This window comes from Loxodonta africana, chromosome 1 (assembly GCF_030014295.1).
Source record: "Loxodonta africana isolate mLoxAfr1 chromosome 1, mLoxAfr1.hap2, whole genome shotgun sequence".
NCBI classification, from domain to species: domain Eukaryota; kingdom Metazoa; phylum Chordata; class Mammalia; order Proboscidea; family Elephantidae; genus Loxodonta; species Loxodonta africana.
This window is the reverse complement of record NC_087342.1, coordinates 203,976,584-204,004,138: the sequence shown is the minus strand read 5'-3', so window position 1 is coordinate 204,004,138 and position 27,555 is coordinate 203,976,584. Positions and strand designations below refer to the sequence as shown.

General features: G+C 40.7%; 1 protein-coding gene across 1 annotated transcript in view; it reads left to right on the top strand.

Moving 5' to 3' along the window:
• The window catches only part of MTFR2 (mitochondrial fission regulator 2), a 31,747-nt gene extending 21,075 nt beyond the window's left edge, over positions 1–10,672 (top strand). Inside the window, exons 4-7 of the mRNA XM_023555244.2 lie at positions 617–852; positions 2,488–2,836; positions 5,462–5,636; positions 7,554–10,672. Coding sequence (XP_023411012.2) covers positions 617–852; positions 2,488–2,836; positions 5,462–5,636; positions 7,554–7,586 — 793 coding nt within the window. The 3' untranslated portion in view covers positions 7,587–10,672. The remainder of the gene's footprint in view (positions 1–616; positions 853–2,487; positions 2,837–5,461; positions 5,637–7,553) is intronic.
• The last annotated feature ends 16,883 nt before the right edge of the window (positions 10,673–27,555 follow it).

Sequence of the window (27,555 nt, the reverse complement as noted above, 5' to 3'; positions counted from 1 at the left end):
AGTAGATATGGTTTATCTATTTCCAGAACACTAGAATACTTTAAGCTTACCCCTAACGTAGCACTGAATGTTAGACCTTTCAGTACCTTACATAGAATTTCTAAATAAATCAACTTGTACTGTGTTTAAAGCTAATAGGTAGAAAAGTTACAAGATAATTATTTTTGTTTTACAGTTTAAAGCAGTGTTTGTTCATTCCTTTACACCCTGTTTATTGGCCATCTCTGGCACAGTGGTTAAGTGATTAACTGCTAATCTAAAGGCTGGCAGTTGGAATCCACCAGCCACTCCTTGGAAACCCTGTGGGGCAGTTCTCTGTCCTGTAGGGTTGCTATGAGTCAGAACTGCCTTGACAGCCACGGGTTTATTGGCCATCTATTAAGGGCTACATTCTGTTCTAGATATTGACAATAGAAAGTAAAGTAGGATGTTGTGCTCACCTTCAAGGGGTCTAGAGATAATCATGGGGAAGTGAGAACTACTCTCATTTTGTTTTGGTATCCATTGCTTTCTGTGAAAGAATTTACTCCTCTTATTGACTGAAAATTTCCCTCTCTGCTTCCCTCCCTTCATCCATCGCTCCTTCCTTCCATTTCTTCCTTCCTTCTACCCACAGAAATAGCATATGGAAAAATGAAGAAGAGGAGAAAATGGAATTTTTCAATCCTTTGGAACTAGTTTGTGACCCACTGTCATCTGATCTAAGACGTAACAAACCGATAAAAAATGATCTACCTGTAAATGATGCCGCAATTAAAAAAATAGCTGCCCTTGAAGATGAGCTAACATTTCTTCGCTCCCAGATTGCTGCAATTGTGGAAATGCAGGAACTGCGAAAAAGCGCACATTCTGGTAAGTCGATGCTGTATGTTTCTTTCAGTTAGTTGATACTCATCTGACGCTTTAGTCAGTGCGATTCTGAATAAGAACATTTGATGCTGATGTGTTTGGCGAATGACATTAAATATAAAAAAAGACTTGTGTATATGAGATTATTGTGTCTGATTTTTATTCAGAATAAATCATGACATTGATAGAGAGGGGGATGCCTTTGGTTTAAAGAGGAGCTAGCTATACTGCTAAAGATTGTATTTTTGTATTAACAAGTCTAAGTAAGCTTTTCTAACTCTTCTGAAAATCATTATAAATTAAAGAGGAAAAATAAAAGTGGTTATTAATTTGAAAGAAAAGAATAGGTTTAAGGTCTCATGTATTTGTAGTTTGAAGGTATCACTGCTACGCATCACCAAATTCAGATGAATGATGTTTTTCAGATAATTCTTTTCTAAGTGTTTAGAGATGTAACTTGTTTTAAACAATACACACATGCATACGTGTACACACACACAACATACACTTATGTATATTGTATACATATATATATGTTTGTGTGTGTATATGTGTGTGTGTATACCTATATATAGATATAAAATTTAAAATGAGATGGGTATTGAGTTCTTTTAACAAAAGATTTGCTTCTAAAGAACTATGTATGAATATGATTGCTAAAAAATAAGTTTTATATAAAATTTATTTATAATATAGACAATATTTTTATAGTGTTTACGTATTTATAATATATGCTTATGTGTAAATTATATATTACATTAATGAGTCCCTGGGTGATGCAAATGGTTAACGAGTTTGGCTGTTAATTGAAATGTTAGACGTCTGAGTCCATAGTTATAATCTGATGCACATGGGGTCGCCATGAGTTGGAATCAACTTGACAGTGACTGATAACATATTAATACATAATAATAAAAAATAATACCCACACAGAAGGAGCCCCAGGGGTGCAATGGTTAAGCATTCAGCTGCTAACCAAAAGGTCTGTGGTGGGAACCTGCCAGTGGCTCCACAGGAGAGAAGACCTGCCGACCTGCTCCCATAAAGGCTACAGCCTAGGAAACCCTGTGGGCAAGTTCCACTCTGTCTTATGGAGTCTCTGTGAATCAGAATCGACGCGATGGCAAACAACAGCAACAACATATATATACACACAGACACACACATAACTTTTTCTTGGCAATCTCATTTACAAACAGCCCTTTAGGAGCAATCTGTAGTGAAATGTTAAGTACTCAGCCCTTGCCTAGAATATATACGCTTGCGTGTTTCTCCAGTGTCATCATCCAGTAGATGCACCAGCTCGAGTGTTTCTAATTACCAGGTGTTAATCATGTTTTAGCTTTTTTTAAATGGAGGATGAAATTCAGATCGTATGTATTGCTGATAAAGTACTTTCCATTTTCTCTTTAAAATGCACTCCCCTCCCTTTTAAGGGCCTACCTGAGAATTCCTTAATTGGCTTCAAAATGGGTTTATTATTTGGCTTGACTTTCACGGAAATTACTCAGCAGATGGCCACCATGTGATTTTAGCACTACTACAGAAGTTGTTCTTATTTTGGTTCGCATTAGTCCCATATATGAGTTACGTTGGAGAGAATTTTGCATGATTTTCAATAAACTACTTTGTTTTTAGGCCTCTTTGACTTGAATGGTGGGCCTAGTGGTTTGGGCCAAGTGGCATCACCAGAGACTGCTCAGCTGAGGGTTGAAGCCGATCAGTTTTCAAGTGTTGTGCTTCCCTGTCCTCCTCCACCACCGCTTCCTCCTCAGCCTTCTCTCCAGGCCCCACGTTCTCCTACTGTACAGCCAGGATCTAATGTTCGTGAACAGGACAGTTCAGCAACTGAAATGAAAAAACAGCACACAGGTGCCAGTAAAACTAATTACAGCCATCATGCAAAAAACCAGAGAAATAAAGATGTTCCAAATATGTTGGATGTTCTAAAGGAAATGAATCAAGTTAAGCTCCGTGCTATTGAACGGTATGTTGTGGTGAAATAAACTGAAATATTATCAATGATGTTTTAAAAAATTATTGTATTTGTTAAAGTAATATACATCTTTAAAAGAAAATCATATATAATACAAGTCTTCTCTCTTGTTCCTTTTCACCCCCAAATGTTCCTCCCAGAGGTAATCACTTTCGACTTCTTTTAGACTGTCTCATCTCCCTATTTTTGAAAGAGTATACTTCTTTTGCTATTTCTTGATATTTAATTGTATTTGCTTCTCATTTTAGATTAGTGATATGTTCTCTTAGTCGTTTCACCCCTCAACACACACGTGCACACGTACACTGTTTGTTACATCGTCCTGATATAGTTAGATCTCAATCTTCAGTTAAATCATCATTTAGAAATTGCACACATGGTCCCAACTTGATGTTGTAGCACTGGGCCCTGTCAGTGAAATGGTGACTCTGTTACCATGGCTGCAGAAACAACTAAAAGGCCAGGTAGACTCTGTACCCTCCAGCCCCCTATTCTCATGTGCCCCAACAACTAACCTTGTTTTATATGTCATTGAGAATCAGATGAGAATTCCCACATCTTTACACTGACAACGTTACTACTCGTGCTTTCTGACTTCTGTCTTCGTACTGTGGATGAGGTGTCCTGTTCATGTCCAGGCTCCCTCCTTGCCCTCTTCTCGAGATTCCTCTTCTCTCTTCTCAAGGATTTTACTTAAAATTATCCCTTCTCTCTCACATTGTCAGTCTTTCTTTCTTTACTTTATTGTTCTCCACACCTGAGCATTTCCCATCTTCAAATCCTGCATACCCTCAGCTATTGTTCTGTTTCTCTGTACTTCTTTCTGATGTCAGTTCTCAAAGTCTTCTGTAGTTTGTTTCCATTTCTCCCTGTCCTCTTCTACCCACTGTAATTTGATTTCTGTCTCCATCACTCCAATGAAAACTGCTTATCAAGCTCACCAGTGACATCCACGTAGCTCAATGGTCCGTTCTCTTTTCTCACCTTACTTGACCTTGGCGGCATTTGATATAGTTTATGGCTCTCTCCTCCTTGGAATCTTTTTTCACTTGACGTCTGGGAAACCACACTCTTGGTTTTCCTTTTACCTCACTGGCCACTCCTTCTGCTATCTCTCTCCTGAACCGGGCCCCTAAATGTTGGAGTACCCTAGCTCAGCCCTTGGCCCTCTTCTCTTCTCCATCCACATTATTTCCTTTGGGGTTCTCATTTAGTCTTATGACTTTAAATACCAGCCATATGCTAATGACTGTCATATTTATTTTTCTAGCCCTGACCTCCTCTTAGCCCCAAGTGCATATATTCAGATGCCTACCTGACATCTTCACTTACCTGTCTCATTCTTATGTTTCAGAACTCTTTGTTCTTCCCTGTCCCCTTCCTTCATCTTTGAAAACCTGTCCTTCCCCACGTCCTTTTCCACTGCTACCCCCTAGTCTAAGCCTCCATCTTATCTAGCTTGGGCTTCTGTACTAGCCAATCTCTCTGTTTTTATTTTTGCCTCCTTATCTATCCTTCATATGGTGACTACCAAAACAAACAAAGAAACAAAACCACACCTGCTGCTGTCGAGTCTACTCTGACTCACAGTGACTCTATAGGACAGAGTAGAGCTGCCCCACAGGTTTTCCAAGGAGAGCCTGGTGGATTCAAATTGCCGGCCTTTTGGTTAGCAGCCGTAGCTCTTAACCGCTATGCCACCAGGGTTTCCACGGTGATCCCTTAAAAATTGAAGTCAGGTCATGCCACTCCCCTGTCTGACACCCTCACTGGTTTTCCATTCTGCTTAGAATGAAATCCAGACCTCTTGCTGTGGCCAGTAAGTCTCTCTGTGCTCCAGTCACTGCCTCTCTGCCTGACCTTTTCTCATCCTGATCCCCATTTTCCTCCCTGCACTCCAGCTGTATTTGTTTCTCCTTTTTCTTTCCTCACACATGCAGGCCCCTTCCTGATGCAGCCACAAGGTATTTACACTAAAACAGACGCCTTCCTGCCATTCACGTTTCACTCAGATATTACCTCCTTAAAGAGGCTTTTTCTGATCATCTCATCTAAAATGCTTTCATTGCTAGTCATTGTCACATTCCTCTTTTATTTTATTCTCAGCTCTTGTCACTATCCAAAATTATCTCTTGTTTACTCACTTATTAATAATATCCTGCCACTGGAATGTTCCATGGGAACAGGATACTGCTAGATCCCCACAGGGTAAAACGGAGCATGGTATATTAGTAGGCATTCAATGAGGGCCGAGTGAATGAATGACCAAACGAATGGATTATTATCTTGATAGCTTTCTTCCTATGAATTCTATAGTGCTTTTAAAAGTTGTTAAATATTTCTGTAAGTTGTTCTACCTCCTGGATATTTAACGCAGTGATTTTTGCAAACCCTAGGTCATAACAAGGTTATGGGAGGGCACTGCCCACATGGTTTCTTGGTGTTCTGATTCTTAATTCATTGTGCCCTCCAGGTTCTTAATTCCATGGCAAAGAATTTCAACCTCTTGCAAACTAATTAGATTGTAATGTATTATGTTTATATTCCTGCTATATTTATTAACGAAGAGCTTAAGCTGTATCAAAGTTTTAATTTATTCAATTTTTTAAAAAACAGGTCACCTGGAGGTAGACCCGTTCATAAGAGGAAAAGACAAAATTCACAATGGGACCCAGTGTCTTTAATATCTCATGCACTTAAGCAGAAATTTGCATTCCGAGAAGATGATTCCTTTGAGAAAGAAAATAGGTCTTGGGAGTCTTCTCCATTTTCTAGTCCAGAAACTTCAAGGGTGAGCTATAATGTAAAATTAATTTTCAAGCCTATTGTTTATATTGTTTAGAATAGATCTTTGACTTCAAGTCCTTTTGAAGTAATTAGGCAGAGTGGACTATCCAGTTGTTGACTGCTAATGTTTTTGTTACCTTTTATGTGCTCACCTGAGCTCTGAGCCTTTGAGGAGGCCTTTTGACATAAAACACTTGATTTGAAAAATACTGGTGCATAAGTTTCTAGTGGTTTAGCTTAGGTACTTACTTCACGTTGTTGCCTGCAATATGAACAGGGTGTCTAAAATTTTGAGAGGACCAGGGAGGAATGGTGTTATAGATTCAGCCTAGCCACAGTTAAATACGAATACTCCAACATTTTTCTCAGTCAAACATAAAGACTTTGGATTATTTGGTTAAACAGAGTGTTAACTGTGCTTTTAAAAAAGCAAATGAGGTCATAATTATCTTTAATGACAAAGCTTGTTAGATGCCTGAAAGGACACATTGTATTTCAAACATTTGATCGTTGAGATTGCTCCTTACTTGTAGTCTCTTCTCTTTAATTTAGACATAATTCCAATTCGGGGGGTAGTTGTCCCATTTTAAAATATAGTTGAGGTAGTACATAAGCTTAAGCCATGAGAAAGAGAGGAGTATGGAAGAATGGCCATTGAGGAAGAAGGACAGTGTCTAATGGCAGGAAGACAGCACTGAAGAGTGACAGAGGTGTCAGCAGAAAAACTAAAATGCAGGCAGTGACTCAAAGAGCATAACAGGGTGCGGGAAAGTGTCCTACTCACGTTAGTATTCCCTGTGGTTAATATTGTGTGTGTGTGTGTGTGTGTGTATACATACGCTGTACAGAGTACAATACCTGGTATTTATCATGTTGACTTAAAAGAAGGCAAAAAATTGTTTAGTTTAGAACTATCACCATAAAAATGAAAGTGTGTCTAAAATAGAAGTTTAACACTTACATAGAAATTTATAACTTGCAAAGTACTTTTTTACATATTTAATCTTCACAGCAATATCCAAAAAAAATCTAGGTGAATATTACTTGTTTTATACCTGAGATGAACTTTATCATGCTTAGGTAACCTGCCCATAATCCCACATCTAAGCAGAGACTAGAGTTTGACTTATTAAAATTCTAGGATGCTTGAAAAGCTTCAAGTATCTAAGACATTCGCTGAGGTGGAAGCACTGTATAACCCAGTGATAACAGATAAATGAGGTATTGCTGTGTTGTCTTATACTGTTCTCTGTTTGATCAATGACTCTTAGCATTTGCTCTCCAACCTACTACGAGCATTTTAGAGAAAGAGTCCTCTCTTTTTGCGTACTTTATAGCCCTTAGCTTAGGGCCGGACACTTTGTAACTGGGTGCCATTAGTCGATTCTGACTCATGGCGACCCCATGTGATGGAGTAGATCTGCCGCGTAGGGTTTTCTAGGCTGTAATCTGTATGGAGGGAAACCCTGTAGCACAGTGGTTAAGTGCTACCGCTGCTAACTAAGAGGTTGGTAGTTTGAATCCACCAGGTGCTCCTTGGAAACTCTATGGGGCAGTTTTACTCTGACCTCTAGGGTCGCTATGAGTTGGAATCGACTTCACGGGAATGGGTTTGGTTTTTGGTTTTAATCTGTATGGGAGCAGATCGCCAGGTCTTTTCTCCCACAGAACCACTGGGTGATTTTGAACTGCCAGCCTTTCGGTTAGCAGCTGAGCATTGAACAGTTGTGCCCTAGGGACTGAAGTTATAGTCAGCTGGGAGCTCTGTCTGTAGTGCTGAGATTGTCTTGCTCACTTTTGTGTCCTTAGCTCTGAGCACATAGCCAACTCTCAAAGGGACCTCAAAGGGTCATCTGGTGCTTGTCTTGCCATGAAGTATTTTTTACATTAATTTGTGTGTTTAACATTTGTTTTATTTCAGTTTGGACATCATGCTTCGTATTCAGGACAGTGAAGGAAACGAAGAACTGATAAACACAGAAGTTGTTGACCAAGTTATCAACAATGAGAGCCGGGTGTACACTTAGAAAGATTGTGGACATATACTGGCGTGTTTTTTTGCTGCATTTAAAGGATCTTGTCCTCTGTGGACAGTTAAATGAAGTCTCTGCACTGGGATACATTAGTACAGAGGTTTTGACTCTTTAGAATACTTGTCTCTGTTTTTGGAAGATCCCTGGCTACTTATGGTAGTTAGGCGTATGGACTTTTAAAAAATCTAGGTTAATATTATTTAAAGCTGAATATGCACATGGAATGATTTTCCTAAGAGCTGAATATTAAATGACTTAATGTTTTTCATTAGAGAACAATAGGGTATCAGAAACCATTTTAATGAATTAAAGAATTAATGAAAACTAAGTCTGTCTTGTACTGCTCAGAAATGATAGGATGTTTAGATTCTTTAGCAATTTCTTAAAGCAATTGTGACCTCCTAATTTAAGAGGCTTTATGTCTTTTAAAAATTGGTAGCTTTTTCGGCTTCAAGCAACTTGGAGATTTTCAAAGAAGCTAAAATTATAATTTCTTTATTAAAATAGTCATAATTTGAATCACATAGGTTAAGCCTCCTAAAAATTCTTCCTGAGATGTTAAAGGTTCTTATTTGTAGAAACCGATTTTGCCTGTTAAATGCTAGAAGTAGAAGTATTTAAAGAATCTTCTTCTTGACCAATTTTGTCTACACTCGTGATATAAATATATATGCATATCATTATTTTTGTAAATAATAATAGTAGCATGTAAAATAAATGTGTCTTTTGAACTTGGCTGTGTTTGGTTGCAACTGAAATTCATGTTTGCTCTGTACTATTTAATTCATAAAGTCTGAATTTTTTGAGAGTTCTGTAGGTAGTTTCTTGGGTTATACAAGTGAAAAACACATAAGTTCGGAATAGATATTCTCTTTCCCTCTTTCATATTCTAACGTGATACTGAAATTTTCATGTTTCCCTAGACCCATTAGCCTTTGCACTGACTGGTCTGGGAGGTTAAGTAACCATTTTAATCGACTCGGCACGCACCCATTTTGCCAGTCTCTACCCTTTCATAAAAACCCAGGTTGCCCACAGGTTTCCTGTTGCTGTGGCAGAGGGTTGGTTGCCTGGCCCACCTCCATTTCTCTCCTCTCTCTCTGGCCACCTTCCAGTTAGGGGTGGGCATGTAGCAGCCATGTTGTGACCATGAGGAAAAGGGCTTTGAATCATACAGAGCTGTGAACCGTGACCTGACTGAGCCTCTGAAGCAATGCCAGCAAGAGCTCTCTCCAGACTTATATGAGAAACATACCTTGTGGATTTTCTGTTGCTTGCAGCCCAAAGCATTCATAATATAACCAATATAGTATTGTAGTTTTTATGACTGCGTATTTTTCCTACTGTGGTTGTTTTCAGATACTTCTTATCCTGTTGTTGTTAGGTGCCGTCAAGTCAGTTCCAACTCATAGTGACCCTATGTACCACAGAACAAAACACTGCCCAGTCCCGCGCCATCCTCACATTGTTATGCTTGAGCCCATTGTTGCAGCCACTGTATCAATGCATCTCATTGAGGGTCTTCTTCTTTTCCACAGACCCTGTACTTTACCAAGGATGATGTCCTTCCCCAGGGACTGATCCCTCCTGACATGTCCCAAGTATGTATCCTACTGCAATACTTTGTTCTGGTGATTGTTCCTACCCCTTGTATACGTTCCTCTCATCTTGTCTTTCCTCATCTTTCATTGTCTTTGGAAGAATTTTTTTCTCCTGAAACAACTGCTTTTTAGGGGTCTGACCTCCAAGGTAGTCTTGCATTTTCAGTTGTCTTTTTAAATTCTGTATACAAAAATGTGTAACCAAACCTGCCCCGCCCCTCCCAGTAGAAACCTTTGGAAGATACCATTCTGTGCTGAGAGAAGTGTATTTCTTGACAAAGAGCAAGTTGATATTTTAGGGGAGGGGGGCGGCTATTCTTTTTTTCTTTTGTACTACAGAATAAATTTCTTGCCTCTCAAAAGTACATTTCAGCGCCATTATGCACTGGGACTGAGTTGACCTTGGGCTCGCCTCTGTTTAGAAGTATGACTCCTGCTGTCCTGGGAGACATGACTACATGCCCTAAAATTCCCTACAAGAAGCCTCCAAATGGCCTAAGCTGGGGCATCTGATGACTGCTGTTCCTACTGTAGAGTCCTGAGGGATGGGGATTCAGTTTAAGTCCCCATCGTGAACCTCATACCTAAATCCTCTTCAAAAAACTTGGTGCAGAACCGGGCAGCATTACGTTCTATTGTACATAAGGTCACCATGACTCGACAGCAACTAACAAAAACATTTATAAAATTTATGTTTGGTTACTTTTTAAAGTTGTCTAAATATACCACAAATGCTGAAACTGTTTCTCTTCTTGCAAGTTATATATGTGAGTTTAATTTTCCTGACTCTAAAACGTTAATTCTCACACTCGCCCTAGAAGACTCCCTCCCCTCTTCTCCATCTCCCTCAGATGCCCTAGTTAATCCCTATAAAGCTAATAAGGCATCAGGGCAAAGGCATTTGACAAAGCATTCTAATACTATTTTGTATTTGGAAAAATTAAAAAAATTGGCTTTATAATACGACTTTAGAAGGCTAATGCCGTTCTAAATCTTGACTGGTGGAGCCAGGTAGGTGATAGCAGTGGTTTTCAAGGGAAGGAGGGGGGGCGCGACTTCCCAGCAGTGTAGCAGAATCTGAAGGGGCCCCCAAGTTGAAAACAGTGGTTCCTTTTGGTGGCATGGCACTATTATGGGGTGGGAGTATCAACAGGTCTAACTTTTACCGTAAGAATATATTTGTGCTTTAATTATGAAATCTAAACAATTAGATTGGAAGAAAACTAGCCATTTACATGGAGGATAATTTAGAGGGTAGCAAGGGGGAAAGAGGATTTTAAACAAGTTTTTCTGGGTATTAGGCACGGACTCACGTCTGATTGGAGAGGTTAAGAATACAATTGGATTTGTTTTCAGTTACTGGAAAAAAAAAAAAAGGGTTGTGGGAGTAAAGTGTAAGATTTTTATATCATACTAAAATCTATTTGCAGGTTGTGGTCCCCACCTCCAACTTTAAAAATGCAAACATTTTAAAGAAGATAGAATAAAGAACTAACCTGGTAAAAGAATGATAGGGCCTTTCAAGTGGGAGATACAGCAGTCGGCACTGGAATTTCTGGACAATTAGTACTACTCAAGAGTCCCTAAGTGGCACAGACAGTTAAGAACTTGACTACTAACCAAAATGTTGGCTGTTTGAACCCACCCAGAGGTACCTCAGAAGAAAGGCCTGGCGATCTGCTTCTGAAAGGTCACAGCCTTGAAAATCCCATAGAGCAGTTTTACTCTGCGCACATGGGGTTGGCCATGAGTTGGAACCAACTCTATGACAACTACCACCAATGACAAGCTACCTGCAGCGTACGGCAGGCTCTGTACCATAAGGCGAGTTATTATATCTACTTTAGTAGGGCCTGCAACAGTTTTGGAACACATGCCCTCCAATGGACTGTGATGCCACCACCACGATCCCTTTTCAAAACGGGCAAGTCTGGAAATTGCCCTTGGCTGAAGAAGACTGACTTGCTCAAGGTCATGTCGCCTCCCTCCACAGTGTTCGGTGAATGTGAAGGTAAAGACCCAGAACCCTCAGAGCAATGGGAGACAACTTGGAAGGGCCGTCCTGACTTCAGAGTGCCCTTTGGGATCCGCTGAGGCACTTGATGGAAAGGCATCACAGCCCAACTTCTCCCTCTATCCAGTTTCTCACAACCGGTAAATGACAGACCTGGGATTTGAACCCAACTCAAGGAGCCCTGGTGAAGCCGTGGTTAAGCATTGGCTGCTAGCCAAAGGTTGGCGGTTTGAACCCACCAGCTGCTCTGCCAGAGAAAAATGTGGCAATCTGCTTCCATAAAGATTATAGCCTTGGACACTACGCGGCAGTCCTACTCTGTTCTACTGCCCATTTTATAAATTTGTTTATCTGTTTATTTAGACTTTGCCTTATTTCAGAAAGTATTTAAGGCAGCTTACAAGGATATGTACCAACAACAACAACAAAGCCCACAGCAAAATAAGGTTAACAAGAAACTGAAAGAAAAATCTTCAGGCTGCAGTTTCCTGTACTTGCCACAAGAGAGCAGTATAACACCTATGAACTCCTAGGCTGATGTTAACTGCTAACCTGTTATCGCATTTGGATGTCAGTTTTTTAGAAGTTACAGAGACTACAGTAAGGTTAGAAGGTTAGATTTAGTATTAATTGCAAAAGCAACTTATTTTAAAGGGAATTTATGAGTTATAAATGGCACATTCGTGGTAGATTTGAGATTTTCATGTCATCAGGCTAATCCAACTCTTTCCAACCAATAATAAATATTGTATAAATTCAACAATAAAAGCAAGGGATAAAAAAATCCCGAAACAAACCCATTGCCATCGAGTCAATTCCAACTCCCAGTGACCCTACAGGACAGAGTAGAACCGTCCCATAGAGTTTCCAAGGAGCGCCTGGTGGCTTCAAACTGCCAACCCTTTGGTTATCAGCCGTAGCGCTTAACCACTGTGCCACTGGGTTTCCAAGCAAAGGATAAAATATGGCTTAATTGTTAAAGATTCTCAAAAATTCTGCAGGTTGAATACAGCTATTTATTTCACTACTAGGAAAAATACGACTTATTTCAAGTAACATGGTTGCAACTTTTGCTTTTATTCTAGGCAAGATTGGTTTCTTTCTGTGTGGAAGTGGTGGAATTTTTAATAGGGAAGGGCCTGATGACAGGCTTTTGAAAAAAATTAGCCACTGAAAACCTATGGAACACAGTTCTTCTCTGACACCTACGGGGTGGTTGGGAGTCGGAATCAACTCCATGGCAACTAGCTAGAATTCAAATATGTAAATCACTCTTTCTGAAGGTGCTGCAGTTTTTAAAAAGATTTCTGACACAGCCTTTGGGAACATGCCTTCGGAACAGTGGCCCCTGCCACGTTTCCTCTCCTTTCATGTTAGCCCAGCATCTTCCCACAGTTGAGTGTCCAAAGCTAATCTGACAGAAGTATTAGCAATTTCATGCCTGTCTACTGGGGCACGGTATTATGGTATGTGGCCCAGGATCCAGTGTCAGGGATTATCTCCTGAGTCTGAACACTCTCTGTCTCACATGGCTTCAGTCTTGAACTGGGGTTCTGCTTTGTTCCCCTCACTAAGGACCGTGTTCCCCTCTGGTTTTCAGCCTTGCCTGCACAGCTGGTAGCTAGGAGGCCTGAGCTATGCCTACTTATGCCAGCCCTTTTCCCTGGAAACCAGATCATGCTTTCTGCCCTTCATGGTCCTGCTGCCTATGGTCAGTGATGATGAGAATTAATCATAACAGCTAAATTCACTGAACACTTAATACACGCTAGCCACTGCATTGGGCACTTCACAAACATATGTTTGTTAACTGAAATGACCCTATAATAACCTTAGGAGGCAGGCGCGGTCATGTTCTCTTTTTACAGATGAGGAAACTGGGGAACAGAGAGGTTAATTACCTTGCTCAAGGTCAGACCAGTGATAAGTGGCTGAGCCAGAACTCAAACTCAGGCAGTCTGGCCCCAGAGTCTGAGGTCTTAACTGACAAGCCAGCTCCTCCTTGTGAATACCACCACTTCCTCATCGAACTTCAAAAGTGGACACCTGTGCTCCAGAAACAACCTGTACTCACAAATGTGATAGGAAACAGACTGGATGTAAGCTTATTTAAAGTCAGATCTATTATTTAGTGAGAGACTTTATCCAAAAGCATAAAGTATAACAAAAGTAAATGGCTCAAATGTATACAGTTAGAAGGTTTCAGAGGAACCCTGGTGGCACAGTGGTCAATGCACTTGACTGCAAACCAGAAGGTCAGCAGTTCGAACCACCAGCTGCTCTGCAAGAGAAGGATGTGGCAGTCTGCTTCCTTAAAGGTTTACAGCCTTGGGAACTTTATGAGGCAGTTCTACTCTGTCCTGTAGGGTCACTCTGAGTCGGAATAGACTCAATAGCAGTGGATTTTTTGTGTGTGTGGGGGTGGGGGGAGTGTAGAAAATTTCAGAGCTGGAATTTAAATTCAGGGCTGCTCAAGACCCAGGGTGGTTGTGCTTAGTCTCTGTGACCCATGTTTGGAGCAGATGGCCTCTAGAAGGCCATGCCTGCTCTGCCAGGTGGGTCAACTCGGAACCGCTGACTGCCTGAACCATTCACAGGACAGTGCGGCCATCGGCCCTGAACAGGACCGACAGCCGGCCCTTGCAGCCCTGGTTAATACTGACTGACCACACTGTTCCCCTTGGTCAGAAGGTCTCTGCTCAGCCGAGATATTTGTCCCTTCCTGCCAGGTCTGTGTCCCAGCTCGTGTCACAGCAGAGCCTGCCCAAGAATTGCCTTAGAGCCTTTGTAAAAATACTTCAGTGGGAGTAATGGCTTCTCCTTTGAGGATGAATTGGATTTTTGGAATGAGTGTATGACCCAGAGGGGTAATATTATGATCAGTCCCAAACGAGGTATGACTTTCAAGTAATTTAAGTACTTTTCTTGTGAGGGTTGTAATCTGGCACAGATGCCTTTCCTAATGGCTAGTTCCAAAAATTTTTTGAGCAATAGCTACATTGGCTGCATTACTTAGCATGAACTTTGGAAGGACAAAAAAAAAAACAAAAAAAACCAAACCCGTTGCCGTCGAGTGGATTCCGACTCACAGGAAGGACAATACTCATTTTAAATATAAATTTTCTGGTAGAACTGTCTGTGAATCAGTCATTCCCAACCTCCTTGCCGTCTGATTCATAGCAACCCTTTAGGACAGAGTAGAACTGCCCCATAGGGTTTCCAAAGAGCACCTGGTGGATTTGAACTGCTGACCTTTGGTTAACAGTCGTAGCTCTTAACCACTATGCCACCAGGGTTTCCATAAATCAGTCACAGCACTATGAAATCATCGATGTCTTTTGTGATTGATGTTGCCTATGTAGATGTTTTGAGATCCCAGATTTAAAAAGATAAGTTTTAACAGATGATAGAATAGAATTTTGGCTGAAGATAAATATTCTTGACTAGGTCAAAAGCAGGTTGATTCTTTCACCAAAAATACAATACAAAAAAAAACAAAAAACAAACCAGGTTGGTTTTGTCAAAAGCTACTGCAGTATTGCATCATAAATACCTCTGTTTTTCTGTATTCTTAAAATATGGATAAGACTTTTATACCCATATGCTATTTTCTACTCAAACTGAATATTATGACCAAATTTAGTCACTAAAAAAGCAGATGAAAGGTAAAACATCACAGATGTTAATTTCTCTTCCTTTCATGGTAGATGCCTGCTGCCAGGAATCCCTAACCCCATAAATTGTTGACACTGGGGATATCAGTTTGCAGTGAACGAAAACATTATTTTCTTGAATTCCACCAGTCGCTTATCATGGAGTATTTAACCTCCAATATGCTGTATTGAGTATTAGCTTCATAGCACTTAGTGCAAGCTTTATTTGTAAATATTCCAGCTTTAGCCTATTCCAATTGGATTTCAGAGCTTGGGTTTTAGTAAAGCATATTAAAATGGGCTCCTGTACATTCTGTTATAGTTGATCATCTCTGTGATGTCACAGGGAGCAGTTGTGACGAATACAAAGAGCACAGTGGGCACTGGGAGGCTGGAGAGCTAGTTCCTGCAATAACCCTCATTTATTTTGGAATATTAGCCAAGTCTTTTACCATCTTTGGCCAGAATTTCCTTTGCTATGAAATAAAGGGTTCGGGAAAAAACCCTATGACTAAATATTTGTTGTTGTTGTTGTTAGTTGTCAATGAGTTGATTTTGACTCATGGCGACTCTATGTGTGCAAGGTAAAACTGCTCCATAGGGTTTTCAAACCTGTGACCTTTCAGAAGCAGATCGCCAGGCCTTCCGAGGTGCCTTTGGGTGGGTACGAACCACCAACCTTCTGGTTAGCGGGCCAGCGCTTAACCACTGCACCACCCAGGGACTCCCATGACTAAATATTTAGAGGCTACAAGCTGTGTACTTTTATTTATTTATCTTAGATGTGTACTTCTAAAAGGTAACATATTGCTTACCCCGTATTGTAGCTCCACAAATGACTAAACTGGCCTGATGTTGTTAAGTAGCCACGTCCAAGATGACACTTCCTCTCTGTTTTTATCTTTTATTTGAAGACCTGAAATATTTGCTCTTGCACAGTTAATTTATAGATCAGGGCAATGAACCATGAAACATTTCTACTTCACAGTTATGTCTTTAAGATCGTGCTTACATTTGCTTGTTCTTTTTGTTGGAAAAGGAAGGAGAAATGTCATGCATTTCTGTATTCTTGAGTTTATTAATTCATTATAGATATACACCTCTATAATACACATATACACAAATGCACGCATAGATGTGTGCACAGTTGTGCCTGGGCACCTGGAACAGTGCCTGACCCCAAAGTGCCTACCACATTCCAGGTACCGTGCCCGGTACCTGGGCATGTTACAATTCAACCCACACTGAAATTCTTGCTTAGTTTGGCTTATGATTGTCAAAGATTTAGCTATAACAGTTTTCTTATTTAAGATATGTCTTGTTGATACAGGAGCCAGTTTATCTATTTCCTGATAGTATTCTCCTGCAAGATATTTAGCTAATATATTGTGAAGATCAAAAATCATTCTAGCTTTGACTGTATAGCATTTTTCAGAAGTCTCCTAATCATTTGTCATGATTTGCGGTTTACTTTTGCAAACACTTGCTAGTAAGATGCGTAATCTTTCTCTTTTTGACCTTGAGAAAGATAAGGATGTTGAATTTAAATAAAAATGTGAAAATGTTTTCTGGAAATTTTGAAGGGAAATTTATTTGTCTGATCACAAAAATGCCAACTATAAGGGAATAAGTTCAATACGTGTCTGGAATGAAATGAGGATTCCTAAGTAAACATCTCCCCTAAAAAAAAAACCCAACTGTTAAAATGTATGCAAACTTAGGATACAATAATAGAAGTCATATTTGCCCATAAGACAAGCTTCATTCTACATTGAACAGTTCAGAGGATACTTCAAACAGCACATTCAGGGGGACCTATTGTACCCATGTAGTCCACCTAGAGAAGTTGGACCAGGATGATGAGAGGATTGGATGTCATATTTTACAAGGAAGAGTGAAGATAATTTGTTCTTGTTAGGCGCCATCTAGTCGGCTCTGACTCATAGCGACCCCATGTACAACAGAACGAAATACTGCCTGGTCCTGCGCCATCCTCAGAATAGTTGCTATGCTTAAGCCCATTGTTGCAGCCAGTGTGTCAGTCCAACTCATTGACAGTCTTCCTCTTTTTCACCGACCCTGTACTTTACCAAGCATGATTTCCTTTTTCAGGGACTGATTCCTCCTGACAACGTGTCCAAAGTATGTGAGACATAGTCTCACCATCCTTGCTTCCAAAGAGGATTCTGGTTGTACTCCTTCTAACACAGATTTGTTTGTTCTTTTGGCAGTCGGTGGTATATTCAATATTCTTCTCCAACACCACAACTCAAAGGCGTCACTTCTTCTTCGGGGTGTTCTTTATTCATTGTCCAGCTTTCACATGCATGGGAGGTGATTGAAAACACCATGGCGTGGGTCAGGCATGCGTTAGTCTTCAAGATGACATCTTTGCTTCCCAACACTTTAAAGAGGTCTTTTGCCCAGATTTGCCCAATGCAATGAGTCTTTTGATTTCTTGATTGCTGCTTCCATGGGTGTTGATTGTGGATCCAAGTAAAATGAAATTCTTGATGACTTCAATCTTTTCTCCATTTATCATGATGTTGCTTATTGGTCCAGTTGTGAGGATTTTTGTTTTCTTTAGGTTGAAGTGTAATCCATACTGAAGGCTATAGTCTTTGATCTTCATCAGTAAGTGCTTCAAGTATTCTTCACTTTCAGCAAGCAGGGTTCTGTCATCTGCATATCTCGGGTGGTTAATGAGTCTTCCCCCAATCCTGATGCTCCATTCCTCTTCATATAGTCCAGCTTCTCAGATTATTTGCTCAGCATACAGATTGAATAGGTATGGTGAAAGGATTCAACCCTGATGCACATCTTTCTTGACTTTAAACCATGCAGTATTCCCCCTGTTCTGTTTGAACGACTGCCTCTTGACCCATGTACAGATTCCTCATGAGCACAATTAAGTGTTCTGCAATTCTCATTCTTCTCAATGTTATCCATAATTTGTATGATCCACACAGTTGAATGCCTTTACATAGTCAATAAAACACAGGTAAACATGTTTCTGGTATTCTCTGCTTTCAGCCAGGATCCATCTGACATCAGCAATGATATCCCTAGTTTCACGTCCTCTTCTGAATTCAGCTTGAATTTCTGGCAGTTCCCACAGGATATACTGCTGCAGCCATTTTTGAATGATCTTCAGCGTCTTACTTGCAAGTGGTATTCATGATATTGTTCAATAATTTCTGCATTTGGTAGGATGACCTTTCTTGGGAATAGACATAAATATGGATCTTTTCCAGTTGGTTGGCCAGGTAGCTGTCTTCCAGATTTCTTGGCACAGACAAGTGAGTATTTCCAGTGCTGCATCTGTTTATTGAAACATCTCAGTTGGTATTCCGTCAGTTCCTGGAACCTTGTTTTTCGACAGTGCTTTCAATGTGACTTGGATTTCTTCCTTCAGTACCGTTGGGTCCTGCTTCTATGGTACCTCCCGACATGGTTGAACGTCGACCAATTTTTTTGGTACAGCGACTCTGTATATTCCTTCCAACTTCTTTTGATGCTTCCTGAGTTGTTTAATGTTTTCCCTGTAGAATCCTTCAATACTGCAACTCGAGGCTTGAATTTTTTTTTTTTTTTCAGTTCTTTCAGCTTGAGAAATGCAGAGTGTGTTCTTCCTTTTTGGTTTTCCATTTCCAGGTCTTTGCACATGTCATTATAATACTTTGTCTTCTTGGGATGACCTTTGAAATCTTCTGTTCAACTCCTTTACGTCATCATTTCTTCCTTTTGCTTTAGCTACTCGACGTTCAAGAGCAAGTTTCAGAGTCTCTTCCGACATCCATTTTGGACTTTTCTTTCTTTCCTGTCTTTTTAATGACCTCTTGCTTTCTTCATGTATGATGTCCTTGATGTCATTCCACAACTCTTATGGTCTTCGGTCATTAGTGTTCAATCGTCAAATCTATTCTTGAGATGATCTCTAAATTCAGGTGGGATAGACTCACGGTTGTACAATGATTCTCACAGACTTGTTCTAATTTTCTTCAGTTTCAACTTGAATTTACATAGGAGCAGTTGTTCTGCTTGAAGATTTTGAGCTTTTCCATCATCTTTTCCCACAGATGTAGTTGATTTGATTCTTGTGTATTCCATCTGGTGAGTTCCATGTGTATAGTCGCTATTTACATTGGTGAAAAAAAGTAGTTTCAGTGAAGAAGTTATTGGTCTTGCAAAATTCTTTCATGAGATCTTCAGCATCGTTTCTATCACCAAGGCCATATTTTCCAACTACTGATCCTTCTTTGTTTCCAACTTTTGCTTTCCAATCTCCAGTAATTATCAATGCATTCTGATTGCATGTTCGATCAATTTCAGACTGCAGACGTTGGTAAAAATATTCAATTTTTTCATCTTTGGCCTTAGTGGTTGGTGTGTAAATTTTAATAATAGCCATATTAACTGGCCTTCCTTGTAGGCGTATGGATATTATCCTATCACTGGCAGCGTTGTACTTCAGGATAGATCTTAAAATGTTCTTTTTGATGATGAATGCAATGCCATTCCTCTTCAAGTTGTTGTTCCTGGCATACTAGACCATATGATTGTCCGATTCAAAATAGCCAATACCAGTCCATTTCAGCTCACTAATGCCTAGGATATCAATGGTTATGCATTCCATTTCATTTTTGACTACTCCCAATTTTCCTAGATTCGTGGTTTGTACATTCCACATTCTGATTATTAATGGGTGTTTGCAGCTGCTTCTTCTCATTTGGAGTCATGCTATATCAGCAAATGAAGGTCCTGAAAGCTTGACTCCATCGATGTCATTAAGGTCAACTCTACTTTGAGGAGGCAGCTCTTCCGCAGTGGTCTTTTGAGTGCCTTCCAGCCTGAGGGGCTCATCTTCTGGCACTATATCAAACAATGTTCTACTGCTATTCATAAGGTTTTCACTGGCTAAATCTTTCAGAAATAGACTGCAAGAACCTTCTTTCTAGTACGTTTTCCTAGTCTGGAAGCTCAGCTGAAACCTGTCCACCATGGGTGACCCTGCTGGTATTTGAATATTGGTGGCATAGCTTCCGGCATCACAGCAACATGCAAGCCCCCACAGTACGACAAACTGACAGACATGTGGGGGACTGACAGACACGTGGGACAGACCTGTGATAATTAAACATGTTTAATTTGGGAGAGAAGATTTATGGGAATATGGTAGTTCTTTTCGTATGGAAGAGGGATTGATCTTATATGTTGCTCTAGATGGAAACACCAGGCTGGTGGATGGAAATTTAAGGGAAACAGTTGGAGACTCTGAGTCAAGAAGAGGCTTCTAACACAGAGCTGTTAAGCCAGAGTTGGATGCATTGTGAGACTTCCTGTTGCTGGGACCTCCAAGGTCCATTTCTGCCTAGAGGCTCTAAACATGCACATGGTAGGGGAGATGAACACTGTGCTGGAAAGTGTGACAGGGGCTCTGGTCTCCTGAGGACAATGACAGGTGGGGACGGGGCTGCAGCCTGATGGCTCTGTGACCTGGTTTTGACATAAAGTTGTGTTTCATTAAGAATGTTCACTTACAAAAGATTAACATGTTTATTTATAGTAATAACAGTAATGATAATGTTGTTAGTTGCCACCGAGTCAGCTCCAACTCACGGTGACCCCATGCACAACACAACAAAATGCTTCCTGATCCTGCACCATCTTCATGATTGTTGGTGTGCTCGAGTCTATTGTTGCGGCCACTCAGTTTAGGAGGCTCATCTTCCAGCATTATACTGGACAATACTCTGTTGTGATCTATAGGTTTTTTTTATTGGCTAATTTTTTGAAGTAGATCTCCAGGCCTTTCTTTCTAGTCTGTCTTAGTCTGGAAACTGTGCCAAAACCTGTCCACTATGGGTGACTCTGCTGGTACTCCTACTCCTCACTTATTAAGTATCTCATTGCAGACATTTCGCATTTACAACAATAGTAAAAAATTTACTCTTTTCCTCATTAACAACGTACGTCTGGCAGTAATGAATGCTGAGGTGTGAGGCAAGAGTAATGCTGGCTGTGATGGCTAAGGTTTTGTGTCAATTTGGATGGGTCATGATTCTCAGTGGTTTGGCAATTATGTAACGATGCAATTTGACAGTTATGTAATGATGTAGTCATCTTCCATTTTGTGATCTGAGTCATTTCAGATCATCTCTTGCATATCGAGTATGGTAGGCTAAAGTAAACTCTCAAATACAGCCTTGGTTAGGCCTAAAAATACCAAAAACCTGTTGCTGTCTGGTCGATTCTGACTCGTAGTAACCCCATAGGGTTTCCAAGACTGTTAATCTCTACAAAGCAGACTGCCGCATCTATCTCCTGCGGAGCTGCTGGTGGTTTCAAACCGTCGACCTTTTGGTTAGCAGTCGATCACTTTAACCACTGTGCCGCCAGGGTTCCTTTGGTTAGGCCTGTTGTTGTTGCTGTCATAGCAGCCCTATGTACAACAGAACAAAACACTGCTTGGTCCTGTGACATTCTCACAATCATTGTTATGCTTGAGCCCATTGTTGCAGCCACTATGTCAATCCATCTCATTGAGGGTCTTCCTCTTTTTCACGAACCCTCTGCTTTACCAAGCTTGATGGCTTGGCTTTCCTGATAACATGTCCAAAGTATGTGAGTTGAAGTATCGCCATCCTTGCTTCTAAGGATCATCCTGGCTGTACTTCTTCCAAGACAGATTTGTTTGTCCTTTTGGCAGTCCACAGTATATTCAGTATTTTTTGCCAACATCATAATTCAAAGTCATTAATTCTTCTTTGGTCTTCCTTATCCATTGTCCAGTTGTTGGATGTATATGGGTGATTGAAAACACCATGGCTTGGGTCAGGTGCACCATAGTCTTCAAGGTGACATCTTTGCTTTTTAACACTTTAAAGAGATCTTTTGCAGCAGATTTGCCCAATGCAATGCATCTTCTAATGTCTTGACTGCTGCTTCCATGGGTGTTGATTGTGGGTCCAAGTAAAATGAAATCCTAGACAATTTTAATCTTTTCTCTGTTTATCATGATATTGCTTATTGGTCCAGTTGTGAGGATTTTTGTTTTCTTTATGCTGAGGTGTAACCTGTACTGAAGGCTGTGGTCTTTGATCTTCATCACTAAGTACTTCAAGTCCTCTTCACTTTCAGTGAGCAAGGTTGTGTCATCTGCATATCTCAGGTTGTTAATGAGTCTTCCTCCAATCCTGATGGCCCGTTCTTCTTCATATAGTCCCGTTTCTTGGATTATTTTACTCAGCAGACAGATTGAATAGGTATGGTGAAAGGATACAACCCTGACACACACCTTTCCTGATTTTAAACCAGGCAGTACTCACTTGTTCTGTTTGAACAATTGCCTCTTAATCTATGTACAGTTTTCTTATGAGCACAATTAAGTGGCCTTGGTTAGGCCTAGTCTACCCTAATTTTTGCATAATGCCAATTTTTGTATAACAACCTGGCCTTTGGAACCTAACCATGTCCATAAGTGAGGAGTGGGTATATTTGAAATACCGGTGGTATAGGTTCCAGCATCGGAACAACTTGCAAGCCACCGTAGTAGACAAGCTGACAGATAGGTTGTGGAATAATAATGACATAGTTGTTTATTATTTAATATCATGAATGCACGTATATTCAATGTAATGAAAAAGGAAGATGAACTTGGAGTATTTTTACTCAGAAAAATTAATGAACAAGAGAAATATTGCCATTAAGCTGTGTGAAATATATAATTTTCAGTGAGTTATTGCTAAGTTTTTCACTACATTTAGTCTATAGCCTTCCAAGTTGCTGTGTTTTGAAACTACAGTGACTCCAAGAAAGTGATATTACCTTGCCTCTTTGATAACCTCTCTTTCAAAGTCCTTTTATTTAATTTTTTACTTTTTAAAGGGCCTTCAAATAAGAAAGGAGTCAATTAGCTCTTTTTCCTTTAAGCTAGGTTCTAGTTATAAGTACATATGGGAATAAAATAAAAATCAGAAGATAATTTATAATTAAAGTTAGTTTAAAAAAAAGTCAAACTGCTAACACTATAAGAATTTTCACACCCAAAAATAGTCTTTTAGCCATCTATATTACTTGGGAAGATTTTTAAAAATACTTTCTGAAACTGCATAGGCTTTGTAAACTTTGAATAAAATAATGTTATAGAGAGACTTTTCATATCATTAACTTATTTAATGCTGAAAATGACCTTGAAGCGTAGGTATTATTATCACTCACATTTTGTACATGGAGAATCTGAAGTTCAGAGGGCATAAGTAATGTGGGAGGTCACGAAGTGTTCAAGTAGCAGGCTGGGGGCTCAACTGTTGACTGTAAATTACATGTTCTATGGGCTGAGGCCGACCACCCATCTGTCACTGTGTCATTCTGTGGTGGCTTGGTGTTGCTATAATGCTGGAAGCTGTGCCTCTGGTATTTAAAATACCAGCAGGCCACCCACGTTTCAACAGAGCTTCTGGACTAAGAAGACTAGAAAGTAGGGCCTGGTTTCAGTGATTCCCTCCCCCCCCGCCAAAACAATTTTTTAATCCTTTGCTTCTCAGTTTCCTTATTTGGAAAATAGAAAAAAAAATAATAGTACTGATTTCAAAGGGTTGTTGTGAGTTAATACATACAAAGCCCTTAAAACCATACCTTGGTAAGTACTTAATAAATGTTAGCTGCTATTATCACCAGCAGCATCATCTTACTGGAGTTTTGGGCAGACTCTCTGAGAACCTCAGGGAAACCCTGGAAACTTTCAAATGTTAGGTCCTTTTGATTTAGGTAACATCTCAGGTCATGGGTTTCAGTTAGCATCCACTGAACTCTGCTCCCCTGTATAACGTGTCACTACTTAGCTGCCAGAATTTGAGACCTCCTTTGAGCTGATAGTAGTTCCTTTCTCTAGGGCAGATTTCTTCACTGCCTCTTATCAAGATCCCAGAATGGTGGATGGTTCCAGTTCCAGGCAATGTGTGTGTGTTGTGTGGGTGTATCTGGGGAAATGGGGACAGGTGAGATGACAGTTGTCTGCTCATTTTCTGGATGGTGCACAGCCAGGATCCAGTTGCCAGGACCTTGCCAGTTTGCTGCCCCTGGCAAGCAAGTGGCGGAGGAAAGGAGCAGGTGTCCCCACTAACTGACTGGTCAGCCTGGCTCTAGGCCTTACTTTCCACCTTCTAAATGGGATTTGACAGCAGACTCAGCTCCCAAAGTTAGTTAAGTGTTGAATGTGTATAAAACAATTTGTTGGTCTTTTGGAGCCTGAGAAAAAAAAAATTTTTTTTTTTTTTTCTAAAGGTGATGACAATTTTCAACATTATAAGGGTAACAAAGACATCATTTGCAAATTAACGCATCAGTCCCAAGTCATATAATTCAAATAGCAGAATCAAGCCAGGGGAGTCTGGTCAGTACTCTTGTCTGCATGGAGATTGTGCTGTGTTAGTTGTGCTTCCATTACAGTGTGGCTGGCAACGCTATTTGCTCAGGGCCCTGGACTTCTCTTTGTATTTATTGTTTGGCTCATTTTTGCAAAATTGAAGCGGGTATTTGAAGCAGTTGGATTTTGTAGAAGCTGTGCACTTGTCACAGATAGCTCGTGAGTGTTCTGTGAAGTCAGAGAAGGTTCGTTCACACGGCTGCCTTTGGCCAAAGGGGTCCTTCTCCACAGCACTAAACTGCTCTGCCTGTCTGAGCTCATGTCTGGCTGAGAAGATGGATTGTGCCCTTTTTGTGGGGCTTTCACTTCTTACTCCCTCCTTTTTCTTTTCTTTTTCTCTTAAGGAGTGGGGGTGGAGGAGCCAGGCTCGGAGCGCAGACCCCTTCGTTTCTGGATGTCTCTGGGATGTATATGAGAATATCATTACATTTCCCACCTGATTAGTTACATAAATCTTTCTGGCTGGCATGGAGTTAACCTGGCCTCCAGCATTCAGGGCCCCTTTTCTTTATATTTCCCAAGTAGAGTCATTTCTGCGGTTTGCTGCTGGTTCCACAGGTCTTTTCATGAATGTGTTTATTCATTTCCATCATGATACATATCTAAAATGCAATTCTAGAAATATGTTATTGTTTTAACAGCAAACCAGATGTTAGAATGCTTTGGTTTTGCTAGTTTGCTCTCCAATTTTCTGAGAGACATCAGAATGACCATTAATCTCGGGCAGGATAAAATTTTACATGAGAAAATTTAATAGTGCTGGTTTTCTCGTAGGTTTTAAAAAATTGCCTACCAAGGATTCCTTACTCAGCGAGGCTCATTTCAGCTCTGGATCCACTCTGTTGTCGACAACACGGGGGACATTTTATCACAAAAATAATGATTCATATTTATGCTGTCTACTGGTTACTAGTCATCAGGAAAGCCCGATTACTGGAAAAACATGTCATGTTTGGTAGAGGGTCAGTGAAAATGAGGGAAATCCTCAAGGAGAGGGGTCGGCCCAATAGCCACAACAATGGACCCAAACATATCAACCTTCACGAAGATAGTGCGGGACCAGGAGCCCTTTCATTCTTTTACACATAAGGTTGCCAGGAGTTGGGTCTGACCTGATGGCATCTAACAGTAACAGCAACTGATTACCAAGCATTCTCAGAGACACAATCTCATCTGTCCTCCTAACCACACTATGATGTATTAGGTTGCACGATGATATTGACATTTGACCTTTCTGGACCAGAAACAAAAAAGAAGCAATTTCCCTTGGTTCAACTCAATAGACGACGCAGGTACTAATGACCAACTCCATTTCCACACTTCACCCAGAGAGCTAAATGATGCACCGAAGTCTATGGAGGCTGGTAAGTGGCCTTCTTTCTGGGGGCAGAGCTTCTGCTCTGCCTAGAGCTTAGGCTTTCAACCACCCCAGGCTGCCTGGGCTCAGGGGTTCCGAGGACATGGTACTTCCTGTTTTAAAACAGGAACAGCTGGGCAAACCGGGTTACGGTGCTTACCTTGCCACTCCCTTTCACCTTGAGGGATACCTGGTGACTGAGTGCCTTGGTTACCTTACACTGCAGTAACAGAAACACCACAAGTGAGTGACTTTAAAGAATAGAAATTAATTTTCTCACAGTTATGGAGACTAAAAGTCCAAATCAGAGTCTTGGGCATGTCGATTCCTTCTGTGAACCTCTCTCCTGGTTTCTGGTATCCGCTGGTAATCCTTGCCGTTCCTTTGCCGATAGACAGATCCTCACATAGCGTCTGTCATCCCCCTGTGTGTGACTCTGTGTCTATGTTGCTGCTTATAACTCAGAGGTGCTTGGGTTTAGGACCCACCCTATACTGGTGTGAACTCATTAACATAACAAAAGAAAAATCTTATTTCCAAACAGGATCCCATCCACAGGTACAGGGGCCAGGACTTCAATACATATTTTTTGAGGACACAATTCAATCCATAACACCAAATTTCCCGGCCTTGTTCCAGGGCCCTCCGTCCATCGTGCTGCTCTTGCTGACTCTGTCTCCTCACACAGGCTGCTGAGCTTCATTCCTGCTCGTCGGGACCCTCACTGCTTAAATCAGAGGGGCCCCCTGTTTTAGAGGAAAGAGAACTGAACTAGAAATCAGAAGTCTGATCTCAGTAGGACCTTGGGCAAGTAAATTAATGTGAAGATCCAGTTTCCTTGGTTATAAAATGAGGATAATAATTCCTCTGCATGCAGCTGACAGGGTCAATCCAAAGAAATAAAGTGTGTGCAAAATAAATGGAAAGATGCCAATCAGGCATAAATAAATATGAACTTACTGGTTTATCACTTTGGAAGAATTTCTCTACAAGATTAGACTTGGGGCGCCTGCCTAAGCTTCTGAGCCTTGTCTCTGTCTCCACGATTTTCCCTTTTCATCTCTCAGGCCTTTTGTATTTGCCAGATGCTCTGGGAGCTAGTTCTGCCCCAGCGACCAGCTTTCTGCAAGCTCCTGGCATGGCAGAGAAGCAGTCTTCTGTTTTATTCACAAAGTCCAACTCTACACCTTGCCCTGGTACAGTATCACAGTGCCCCTTTCTCACTGCTTGGCAACTTCTGTAGTTTCTATAATGTCATTATTACTAATTTGGCCTAATTGTCTTCATGACATTGCATTGTCCGTTTTACACAAATAAGGACTTTCCTCACAGAGAATTTGGCTTTCTTCTGCTTAGCTGATTTCCTCTGCTGTGCTGCCACATGCCTGTGACATGCTGACCTCTGTTCTTTACACTCAGGTTTGTAGCCAGGTTATCCCACATTCCACTGTCACCCTCCTTCCACCAGCTGCTGAGACCTCCGGCTCAAGGACAGTTCCTCGGAGATGAAGCATTCCAGTTTCCCCCTTTTAGTTCTTACTATGGTAACAAAAATATGTCTTGATTTTTTTCCACTGTCTTTTCTCTTTCAGTAGGTTTGGGGGTCAGTTACTTAGCCAACATCTTTTCTCTCACACACTGACCACTCCACTGGGAACTTTGTCAATCTGAGTCCTTAATCATGAGTTTGAAGTTCTCCACAACTGAGCACAACGTAGCTTTTTGGCTGGCTCCATACACCTACTTGGAGTCCTGAGGTGGTGCAAAACTGTAACGTCCACCCAGAAGTCCTTCAGAAGAGAGGCCTGGAGATCTACTTCTGAAAAATCAGCCATTGA